At 41.1% G+C, this 12,854-nt stretch overlaps 1 protein-coding gene across 1 annotated transcript in view; it reads right to left on the bottom strand.

Moving 5' to 3' along the window:
- The window catches only part of EYS (eyes shut homolog), a 1,174,088-nt gene that overhangs the window by 4,378 nt on the left and 1,156,856 nt on the right, over nt 1–12,854 (bottom strand). The window contains 2 exon segments of the mRNA XM_006211933.3: nt 576–737; nt 8,465–8,637. Of these exon segments, the coding sequence (XP_006211995.2) occupies nt 576–737; nt 8,465–8,637 (335 nt within the window).

Raw genomic sequence — 12,854 nt, 5'->3', positions numbered from 1 at the left:
TGAACATGGAAATCAGGAGTAAGCAATAAAAACTCAAAAAGCAATCTGTCAAACTGGAGCATACTAAAATATTTTTATCCCATATTATTTTATGATAATTACACAACTTTTATAGTTAAAAACACTTTTATAAACTCATTTTGGAACGTGGATCCTAGGTTTAAAATTTAGATGACTGAATTAGAGAATAATTTTTGGAGTTACAAATGTGAATGGGGTTCCTGGGGATATATCAGTCATGCCTCTCCTTTATCTTTTATATGCAAATTTTTTCTCTTGACATAGGACTATTATGCATAACTCCAACCTCTTTTTTTTATTGGATTGTTATAAAGTTGTGCATATCCTATATTTGGATTTTGCTGACTTTAATTCTAACAAAGCTCTTCGTAACATTCATGTGTAGGAATCGCCTCATAAACACATTTGCGGTGACAAGAGAACATAAAAGATCAAGTGTTTACATGTTTTGTAGGCTAGGTAACTTAAAAAATACTCCATGACACATTCCTTAATCGACTATTAGGAATTCATTAGGATTCTCTCTCTCCCTGCAAAGATCTTGCCAACTTTACCTGATTGTGCTTTTAAGTGTTGTGCAACATAAAAGAGGATGCCATCTGCTGCAAGAGGCTGAAACTGCAATTGGATATGTGTCTTTTTTCGAATACGAAAGGAAGCAAAAGACATCCAGGATAATTCATGGCTTTTGAAAGACGGATCACTTATAGACAAAGCTAAAAACAAAAAACAAAACAGGGAAACTGAGTTGCAAAAACAGTATTGCTCATAAATACTCATATAAACTCATAGTTTTGTCATTTAAGAACTTACCTTATCTTCCAAGAGTCACTCATAGCTGAACACATTGTACCTTGGTGACTCTGTTCTAATCCCACTAACAATAGGCTTGCTGTAATGCGGTCAATTATTGAAGAGCCTCCTGTGCTCCTTCTGGCCGGTACTGTGTGCACACACCCTCTGCTCTGGGTTCCATTATAGGGAGAGATCAGATGCATAGATTCTGAGAATATCTCATGCTTATCTCAAGGATGTGAGATTCTTGGGGAAGTCTTACATTAAAAATGCTTTTAAAAAGATGGTTCATATAGTGGAAGACAGAAGGCATCACTGTAAATTATTCAGTTTCTTTATTTCTGATTAAAATATAGAGTATAATCAAGTCAAGATATATTGTAAGTGACTATTTAGATGGACCATCAAGTATCCTTGGTGTCAGGAGACTAAGTAGCTTGAACATCTGCCTGTTTTACCCCAAATGCCAGTGAGCGCATGGTTTCTTTACCTTATTGGACAAGAGAAGTGAGTGGAAGGAAAACTGCACTACGAAGTGAAAGAATGGAGGTAAAATGGAAACATTTTCAATATTTCCTAGGCTAAAAGTTAAAAACACATATTAGGGAATCTCACTTGGATAAAACTCAATGACACGCAATAGCTAGAAGTTAGTTAGCATAAAGCTATTTATAGAAAAAAGCAATTTACCAAGAATGTGGGGAAAAACAAGAGGAAAGATTTTATGATTCAGGAAAGGTTACATGTGTGGTTGTAAATCATAAATTCTAACAGGGAAGACAGCTGTAACACAGAAGAAAAGAGTAAGTGAATAAGATTTGAGTGTATGAGAAAAGAAACTGGACATGTTGTCTGCCTCACAAAATAATTGTACACCAGAATTCTGCTAGAATAGAATTTTTACTGACTATTCTGGATTGCAAAATACTGCACCCTAATTTAACCTGTTATGATTTCTTTTTAAATTGAGATCAATAGTCCTTGTGAAGTATCTAGCCCAGAGCTGTTGTTTGCATCAATTTAATTTTTAAAGCTGGTTTAGGGCCTGGGTTGGTTAAGAAGCGCACACCCGAGCTAGTTTCTGGGCTGGGCAGTGTGAACACGGTGGATTCCTGCGCGTTTGGAACTAGGCTCAGACATGTTGAATCACTTTTGGTGACTGTGCCCTTTGAAGCCACTGGATTCAAGTGGTTTGTAGACATCACTGACCACAGCCCAACACCTCCGTGGAATTCCAAAGGAGCGTGGGGCAGGGCCTCAGTGAAAACAAAACATGCCAGTTAGGAACCTTCCTCCTCTTGTCTTTACGTGGATTTTTCTTTCTATCAGCTATAAGTGAATATTTGAAGGGACTTGGAAGGTAACTTCTTCCCCATTAGCCAGACATCTAAGCGTAAGGGATAGATGAAATCAGATTTCACTACTTAAGTTATAATGCTGGGATGGAAAATTTCCCCCAGCTCTCCTCTGCTCAGATGTACGCACACACTTTAAAATACTTAAGACTAGTTGAAATCCTGAGACAAGGACATTTGATTAACCAGTTTTGCATACCTTAGACCGCACAAGTTTCCACTTATTCCACGGGACTGCTGGTTTTTATATTGTGCGTATGAAACAGAAGCAGTATGATGTCATGCGGACTCACGGGCTTGGCAGTGTGACGACTTGCCCCCTCCATCCTGCTCCCTCCTAATTTTGATTTTTTACTTCTTTCAAGGTAAGAGTTGAGATTAAGCAATTTTTAAGGCTCTTCTCAACCCTGCCATTTCACAAGTCATTTAAAGGCAAATTTTAGTTTTGAAGTTATTTGGCTTGTAATGATTACATGGCCCCTTTATTAGGCCTTCTTAGACAATTGGAGTGTGACAGCACATTGATACGTACGGTGCCTGTACACTGTCAGTTCCTAGGCTGTATTTACGTAAGGAATGGCTGTAATGAGAGGCTGCTAAAATCTAGAGCTAGAGTGTTTTAAATTTGTTGATAATCTACTGTGATCTTATATTTGTTATATTTATTAAGAAACTAGTAAGGACCTGCTAATAATTGGATTGAGAGACAGGAGACTTGATTCTGAGACTTTAGGCGTATCATTTAATTTCCCTGAACATTAGTTCCCTCACTTATCAGTTGATACTGTTAGACTAGAAGATGATTGGCAGTGTCCTATGGTTCTACACCCCTGCCTGGAACTCCTTATACCAAAATATATATGTAATTCATGATATAGTTGAATTACTTTATTAAGAATGTTGGTCTGAGTTTGGATCTTGAGAACAAGAAGATAAAATAAGACTCTATATTTTATAACACTTTATACTTAGTAGAGAACTTTTGCATACCTTACTTCATGTGAATTCTGTTAGGCAGGCAAGATGACACTTACTATATTAGGGAGGGTTCTGGCAGTGAACAGAGAACACACAGAGAGGGGCATTTGAAAAGAATGGGATAAAAGAGCTATTTACAAAGGTGTGAGTAGGGTGGCAGGAAACTGCAGGAAATAGAGTGTCACTTGGAGTTGGTCTCAATGGGGAGCTGTTTCCACTCCTAGGCCTGAAGTTAAAGAAAGTAAGGGCCTTGATGAAATAAAAGTTATGTTTTAAGGCAAGACAAGAAAAAATTAAGCAGAATTCTCTGTGTGTTTGTCTGGGCCTCCTCCCTCCCTCCCCCACCCTGTGCAGTGTGCACCTGCATCACACGTTAACCGAAGCTCCTCAAATGTGGGAATGCCAGCTCCCCTGCAAAGACCAGTTTTTACATTTCTCCTGACACTAGCAATGCAACCTCTTACAGAATAGGGTTCTTTCCCAGCTCTGAAGGGGGTCGTGGTGACTCCCCGCTCACTCTGTACTTGGTGAACTTTATGCAGAGTATCAGTGTGTCGTTTTGATGGACGATCCTTTGTCTTGAAAACATATATGGCTGTGCCTTCAGCTTCTAACAGGCTGAACAGTGCTCACAGCTTTCTGAGAGTCTGCCTCCCGGGTTATAATCCTCAGTTTGGCTGGCATAAATTTCCCTTTTTCTTCTTAACTTGATAGTTAATTGAATTTTCATCGACAGCCTTCTGACAGAAGCTGTGTCCTTGGGTAAAGATAAATCTTGTTTTGGCCTCGTGTGAGGAGCCTTGGGAAATAAGCTCTCAGTCAACTCTCGTCCTGTCCTCACATCACCTGCTGGTGACTTCTCTTGGGCAAACTCGGCTGCGACGTACTGGAGAAGGCACTGGAGGGCAGGGTCACGGTGGGTGGGGAGTGGAGAGGGGGAGGGTGGGGCAGGTGGAAAACAGTCGGCATACTTAATGTTGCCTGTTTACAAATAATGAAATCGAAGCCCAGAGACTTAAACGATGCAGCAGAAACAGAATTACTAGTTACTAGAAGCATCAGGACTTAAGTTCAAGTGTTCTGACTCATGCTTACAGTCTTCACAGGCTTCCTATTTTCTCAGCATGAAATTAAAATTCTTTATCATGGTTTCCAGGGCTCTGCAAGATCTGGCTCCTGCTTGCCTTTCCAAATGCATCTTGCAATACCACCTCCTATCCTGCGAGTTGTGGCTGCCTGTCTCTCCCGAGACGTGTAACATCATTTTCCTGCTTCCGGGTTTGCCTCTGCCCAGAGGGCTCACCCCCTCGCCGTCACACGTGGGGGAGTCTCATTACGTGACAGCGTAGGTGTCACTACTCACAGAGGCCGCCCTGACCATCCCAACTAGAGTGCTCTTCCGATGACTTTCCACCTCCTCCTCTTGATTTCCTTCATGGCGTTGACTCAATCCATGCTTTTCCTCATCGGTTGGTGTACCTGTCGTCTGCCTGCCTCCTCCCAGGATGTAACTTCTATGAAAGCGGGGCACCTGTCTGTCTTGTTAAGGCAGTCTTCCTGACACGTGGTCTGGAACTGGTAAACAATCTTAATGAATTAGTGAATGATTCGTACTGCCAAGCGTTACTGCCAGGGGAGGCGACAAGAACAAAGAATGCTAATGCTAGGCAGTGTTTTGAGGCAGACACCCTTTCACCATCCCTGCCCCCTGCGCTTCATCAGGTGTGCCAGTCAATTATGCGCTGATTTCTTGCCATTCAGAGATTATAAATATCAGTTTTGATTCTCCTTGGGGGTGGGGCTTATTTACAGTAAAGATGATCATAAAACTAGGTAGGTAGGACAGCTGTAAATTGAGTTCTATGTACAAACTAATTTTCTCTCTGAGATTTTAGGTTTCTTGGGATGGGGAAATAGAAGAGGCAGAAGGGGAAGAAATGACATATATGTTAGGGATTTTTAAGTTTAAGGATGTTGGTATTGAATTTCTTGGTAATTTATATACCAGTTTATAACTACAATAGAGGTGAATTGAACCCCAGGAAATTTTCCTGCATTCTACGTGCCTATAAATTGATCAACTGAGTAGAAATTATGATTGCATATTACAGATAGCTGCTGGTTATGATGCAACTGAGAACAGCTCTCTGGGAATAAGAAACATGCAGCTATTGACAAAACACAGGAGCACACCGCTGCCTGGTTTCAGTGGCCTGGTTGCTATCTGTTCTGTTTTTGTTTTTTAAATTAAATTTCAGTACTGTAGCTACTACGTTGGAAAGCTGCAAAGTCAGTGGGTCAATGGAGATAAAGAAAACAGACCTTGTGTAGACAAAGTTTAATTCTGTCATTTCTCATCAACCTCTTTCCTCATTGTTTTTACTTCACCACAAATACAGTTTATAGTTCTTAAAATCAACTTTACTATACAAATTACTATAGAAAAATAACTTTCAACTGGGAATCTAAAAGTAGAGAACCATCCCCAACATAACACTTTTTTCTGTCAAAACAACTGTTTATGATACAATTTTTTATGGCTTTTTACAAAGAATCAAATTATTTTATAGCATAGTAGGGTGTATCTAGTCAATTTTTGTTCAGAATTCTATGAGGGTGATCCAATTTTTCTGGTATCTTTTATCAAACTTCCTAAACTCTCTATGAAATAATTTCATTTATCTACCTCCCTACCTATGTATTTTTCTCTGCCATCTCTTTGTATAATCTACTTACGTATATGCTGTCATATAATATATATTTATATACATGCTATCATATGTTATATATATTACATACACACACCCAAACTTTAGGTTAACCCCCTCGGCTTTCATTGTTTGATCTTTTAAGCTGCAAAACTCTGGCTTGCCCTATTGTTACAAACAGTAGCCCTGACATTCACTTGTTCTGTTCTTTCTTTCAGTTTCTAGCAGCTACTGGTTTGCGAGTAATAGAGGGGCACCATCTTCGTAAAGTTTTGAGCACTTTGCTATTCACTAAAGTCAAGAACTGCTTCTTGAAAATGATCACAATTTGTTTCGTTTTTGTTTTTAGGGGCAAGTCTTTAGGTCTATTTATTTATTTACTATTAGTTTTTTTTTAATGGAGGTACTGGGGATGGAACGCAGGATCTCGTGCGTGCTAAGCATATGCTCTACCATTTGAGCTACACCCTCTCGCCACAATTTGTTTTTGTTATTTTGGAACCGTTCGGTGAAATGTTACAGCAGGCACTCTCCCTCTGCACTGCATGGTGAGGACTGGAGATTCACCAACAATGGACACAAACAGGCGTGGGCACTGCCCTCGGTTCTCTGAAAGCGGGTCAGGGAAGTCTTCCCTAAAGAAGTAACGTCTGAGTCAGAATCTGAAGGATGGAGAAGTGTTCGCTGGATGTTGAGGGGAAGATGAGAGCATTTCAGGCCAGGAAGAGTGTGTGTAAAATCCATATTCCAGGAAACAGTGTAGCATATTCCAGGAACCAAGAATGGCCATTTTTAAAGAGCAGGATCTGTCTTAATGTCACTTGAAAGAGACTGATTTCTGTAGGCCAGACACAGAACTCCATCCCGTTATCACATGGTCACCCTTCCGACATGATGACACATTGCTTTCACTGCGTCACTAGTATTATAACCTTCAGATCTCCTCCATATATCAACACTTTTGACTTTTGGAGGAGAGTTAAACACGCATAGGATCTCAGAGAATATAGGATTAAAAATGTTTGCATTAAGGTATCTGATAAAGCGATCTGAAGAAGATTAAATTACGACATGTATGAATGCGCTATTACAACAACCCCCTCAAATTACCAAAGGTGTACATAACACAACTGAGGACTGGGCTCCTGCACTTCTGCCTCAGCCTCTGTTCCTAAAGAGGGGAAGGAGAGGCAAAGGCTTTATCTGCTGGGTGGATGGGGAGGTGGGATGAAGAAACAGTAGATCACCCAGAGCCAGGAAGTCAGGACATGGCAGGTGCAGCCACATGTCCCCGTATTTTTCTGGCTTAATTTCTCCAGATTCCTTAACTGCAAGTTTCCTGAGTTCCCTGCCACCCTGTCCTGAAAGTCCGAACCAGCCCCAAGACCCACAGTCATCTCTTGGTACTGAAGCTGAAGAGGACAACGCTGCCAGGGGGCTGCAGACTGAAGCAGGAGCAGGACCGTGTGGCTGGCGCTGTGATATTTAGAACTACATTTAGATGCGACGATGTGTTGATTTATTGAAGACGTATAACCTGAGACATTAGGCAGCATACGCTTTCCTAATTTTCTCCATAGCCCCTTTTCCACCCCCTGCCCCCGCGACCTATCTGGTCATTGTTCGCTCTTGCTCCAGGGGATGGTAGAGCTTAAGCAGAGGATTCTGGTGTGACGGAGGAGATTTAAAGGTGGCTGCCTCCCACTAGCCTTCCCACCAATCTCGCCTGTAAGAGGAGGGCTAGGGTAGGGGAGGTGGTTGGGGAAGTTACAGGAGGAGGCAGAAGCACGGTCTTGCTTGGGGGTGACGGGCAGTACAGAGCCACATTCCTTCTCCTGTCCATGAAGACGAGGTTGTGCTGTTGGCTGCAAGAAGGATAGCAGAGGAATGACTTTGGTCCAGCTCTATTTGGGAGGGAGAGGGCAAGACCTCCATGCTCCACCCACGCCTCCCGCCCTGCAGTGTGTGTGATGTGGAGGAAGTCCCAAAGGTCTCAGGCAAGCTGGGGTTAAAGGAGAGGAAGCAGACCTAGAGGCACCCTTAGCACCAGCTGCAGCCCACATGGGGAGCACTCAGGAGACTGGGCTCCCTCAGATGCAAATGCCATGACCTGCCCCAGCGGTAGGGTACAGGGAAGAAAGTAAGCTGATGAGACCTAGAAAACTGAAAGCTCCTCGTTGTTCCCCGGACTCGGGGCCATTTCACCCCTGAAAGTCTCTTCTTTTGCACTAGAGCTGATGTATCTGCCTTGTGACACGCTGGAAGGTTTTAGTCAAGTGGAAGATACAGAGGGAGAAGCTTAAAGATGGAGCCTTGTTCCTGAATTGAGTCACGAGCCTAAACTCACTTGATTGGATCACATTTAGCAGAAAACATCTACAACAAGACAGGGTGATTAGAGTTAGTAAATTAAAGCAATTCTAAAACTACAGCTGTATTTTTGTACTACTGAATTTCCGTACTATCCTGTCTGTGAAAGATAACGTCAAATATACAGGGCAGAGAAGAGAGTGGGCTCTTATTATTACACACATTTCATTTTACTTTCCCCAAAGGAAGCTGACTCAGTTAAATCTGTGGATGGCATGAGCCGAGGTTCTGCCTCACCTTGTTCACAGTAGACTCCAGTGGTCCCCAGAGGGCAGTAACAGGTGTATCCACGAGGCAACGGCACACAGGTGGCTCCTTGGCTGCAGTGGTGTGGAGGGTCATGCTCAGGGTCACAGGTGGAAATGGTCTCGGTGCAGAGTGCTCCCTTCCAGCCACTAGGGCAGTTACAGCTGCAGGTTAAGAAAGAAGGCAGCAGGATTTGAGCACTTGAGCAGGGATGGATAGGCACTTGTGTATCATCCTGATGGTAGCTTGGCAGTTTTGACTGAGGTTCCAAGACAGAAAAGATTTTGTATATGAAAGCAAATTGTGGAGCAAACTACCAAGATTCAAAATGTCAAAGGAGAGACCTAACAAGTGGCTATGGGATTACTGGACTCCCCATCAAAACCGGACAGCTACACGTAAAAGAGTGAAATTAGAACGTTCCCCCACACCATATGCAAAAATAAACTTAACATGGATTAAAGACCTAAATATAAGATGTGAAACCATAAAACTCCTAGAAAAGAATACAGGCAGAATACTCTTTGACATAAATTGCAGCAATAATTTTTTGGATCATTCTCCTAAGACAAAAGAAATAAAAGCAAAAATAAACAAATGGGACCTAATTAAACCTAAGAGCTTTTGCACATTAAAAGGAAACCACAGACAAAAGCGAAAAGACAACCCATGAAATGAGAGAAAATACATGCAAATGAGATGATCAACCAGGGGTTAATATTCAAAGCATATAAACAGCTCACACAGCTCAACATCCAAAACACAAATGACCCAGTTTTAAAAAATGGGCCAAAGACCTAAATAGACATTTTTCCAAAGAAGACATACAGATGGCTAACAGGCACATGAAAAGATGCTCCACATCACTAATTCTTAGAGAAATGCAAATCAAAGCCACGAGGTGTCACCTTACGCCTGTCAGAATGGCTGTCACCAAAGAGAACACAAATAACAAAAGTAGATGAGCGTCTGGAGCAAAGGGAGCCCTGTGCACTGTTGGTGGGAATGTAAACTGGCGCGGCCCCTGAGGAAAACAGTATGGAGGCTCCTCAGAAAACTGAACATAGGACTACTGTGTGATCCAGCAATCCCACTGCTGCATATACATATATTAGGAAAAGAGAAAAACACTAATTCAAAAAGATGCATGCACCCCAGTGTTCATAGCAGCACTACTTAACAATAGCCAAGATGTGGAAGCAACCCAAGTGTCCACCAACAGATGGATGGATAAATAAGGCATGGTCTATGTACAATGGAATATGAAAGAATAAAGCCATAAAGAGAATAAAATTCTGCCACTTGCAGCATGTTGATGGACCTAGAGAATATTATGCATAGTGAAATAAGTCAGACAAAAACAAATGCTGCATGATGAGATAACTTATATGGAATCTAAAAAGCAATGCAAATGAATCTATACACAAAAAAACAGAAGCAGATTCACAGACACAGAAAACAAACTAGTGGTTGCCAGTGGGGAGAGGGAAGGAGGGAGGGAGAACATAGGGGTATAGGATTGACAGATGTCTATGTTATAGATAAGCAAAAAGGATATATTGTATAGCACAGGGAGTGCTTTGTAATAACGTAAAAAAATCTTCTTTTTAAAGTTTTTTTTCTTTTTTTGGGGGGGGATAATTACATTTATTTGTTTATCTTTTAATGTAGATACTGGGGATTGAACCCAGGACCTCTTGCATGCTAAGGACACACTCTACTACTGAGCTATACCCTCCCCACTTCTTAGCTATATTAATAGCTTTTAATAGAGCATAACCTATAAAAATGCGGAATCACTATGCTGTACACCTGAAACTAATATACTGTTTTGTAAGTCACCTATACTTCAGTAAAGCACAAGAAAGAAAAGGATGACTCCACCTAAGAGGGTTTAAAAAGAGAGTGAGAAATGAAAGAAATCTACTTTATGATACCCCCGCGGGTCCTGGTCACACTTCTCTTGATTTGTTACAGTGTCCTTACTGGTAAACCGTGGACGCAGGTGACCGTGACAGCACTGTGGTTGTCAAACGGCATCACCAATAGTACAATTTCTAACGTGAACAAGTAAAGACGAGGCAGGTAGAAAACAGAAATATCTTTAACTCTGTTTTCTTTGGGCTGGAAGAATCCTCGCAGCTTCTGAGTGTGACAGGCGGTTCATACCGTCCCCTCTAGATGGACTAACCTGCATGATACATCACATGCCCGGTAGAGGGGGTGGTTAGGCCAATGAGCACACCTTCTGCGAACATTATTAACAACCTTTATCATTTTACAGAAACAACAGGTAAGAGAGTCATAAAATTGAGATTAACAAAAAGAGGAGAATGAGAATCACTTGTAACCTGACTGCGGGAGGTGCTGTCTTTCGCACGAGCAGGTACCTTTCCACTACTTCTTCTAAGCAAACTTTAATGTTGATAATGTCTTATATGGTGTTTTACATCCTTTTCATTTAAAAGCATTTTATTGTGAAACATGCCCACAGCACATAATGTACAAAGTGAGCATCTTTGAACCCACCACCTGAAGCAGCAGAGAATTACCAGGACCTTGAAGGCCACGTGTGTTCCTGTCCTGATACCCTCCTGTGTCTTCTCTGGGAGAGTTGAAATTTGAGATAATCACTCCTCGATTTTCTTTAGAGTTTTAGTTTTAAGTTGTGTCTGTCTTTAAAACTGGTATAAATGTAATGACATTGTATACATTCTTCTGTGACTGCCTTTCGTGTGGGATTTTATGACTGGGATTCACCTGTGTTGGTGCACGCAGCTGTTGCATTAACTGTCAGCGCTACACAACTTGATGAACACAAGTTCATATTTTTTGTGTAGTCAAAATTTCAGTATTTTCTTCTGTGGTTTGCATTTTTTGTGACATATTTAGGAAATATTTCCTTATTCTGAGATTAAAAAATATATATATATTGTATTGAAGTAAGATCAGTTATAATGTGTCACTTTCTGATGTATAGCATAATGTCCCAGTCATGCATATACATACATATATTTGTCTTCATATTCTTTTTCATTATAGATTATTACAAGATATTGAATATAGTTCCCTGTGCCATACAGGAGAAATTTAATTTTTATCTATTTTATATATAGTAGTAAATATTTGCAAATCTCAAACTCCCAATTTATCCCTCCCTACCCCCTTTCCCCAGGGTAACCATAAGTTTGTTTACCATGTCTATGAGTCTGTTTTTGTTTTGTTGATGAGTTTGTCAGTCCCCACCCCCCCCTTTTTTTTTTTAGATTCCACATATGAGTGATATCATATGGTATTTTTTCTTTTTCTGGCTTACTCAACTTAGAGTGACGATCTCTAGGTCCATCCATGTTGCAGCAAATGGCATTATTTTGTTCTTTTTTATGGCTGCTGAGCTCTTCGAAGGCACTAAGGTTTCCACCCAGGTGGAGGGTGGCAGCCTCAGGCTGAGCACAGGATTCTGAAAACATCGCTCTGTTACCTCCCCACCAACCAATCAGAGGAGAGTCACACATGCTCCCTGCAGCCCTTCCCCCAACGTTCGCCTATAAAACTCTTCCCCCCAAACCACTGGGGAGTTTGTTTGGGGCTTTTTGAGCACAAGCCACCTGTTCTCCTTGCTTGGTCTATGTAATAAAGCTTTCTCTGCTCCAAACGCTGACATTTCTGTCTGTCTGGCCTCACTGTGCATTGGGCACATGAATTTGGGTCCAGCAACATCCATATAGGGCGCTGTATGTTCCAAGATAAACAGGTGTGGCTTTTAAATGGAAACGTGTAGGGTCTTCATTCCACATGGATGAGGAGGAGTTGGGAAGCCTCTCCTATCTGCAGCTTCATCTTCATATGCTTTCTTCCTGCTACTTCTCATTCTTCATGATTACATTCTTTACTATTAGCAATTTATTTATTATCACATTAAAAAGTAAAAAAAATACCTGGTAAGTCACCTGCAGAATGACCAAGTTTTCTCCCATAAAATGAGGTAAATTCCTGCTTCTAACTAATTAAGCTTAGTTGTGGGAAAATTAGAATGCATAGTTGTAAAGCAAGTAAAAGGTTTTATTAAAAATCGTAAAGAAGTAAAAATAAAATCATAAATGGTAAGGCTAATGCCAAAAAGAACTTCCTGTGACGGTGACATCCTATGCCTCATGCTTTGTTCTTAGCACTTCCATGGACTTGGTCAAGTTATACATTTTTTTCCCTGAAAAATTTCCATAAAATTCAGCTAGTACTTTTAACTTATTATTAAGTGCATTAGGTGTCTTGGATCCCAGAACACAGCAAGCCTTTTCATACCTGGTTGGGATTAACTTGAATTTGACTCCCCACTAACCCTCTTCCCACAATCTCATACTCAACAGGTCACAAAACACCA

The sequence above is a fragment of the Vicugna pacos genome, chromosome 8 (assembly GCF_048564905.1).
Source record: "Vicugna pacos chromosome 8, VicPac4, whole genome shotgun sequence".
Lineage (NCBI taxonomy): Eukaryota > Metazoa > Chordata > Mammalia > Artiodactyla > Camelidae > Vicugna > Vicugna pacos.
The sequence above is the reverse complement of the archived record's forward strand: the minus strand, read 5'-3'. Positions and strand labels throughout refer to the sequence as shown.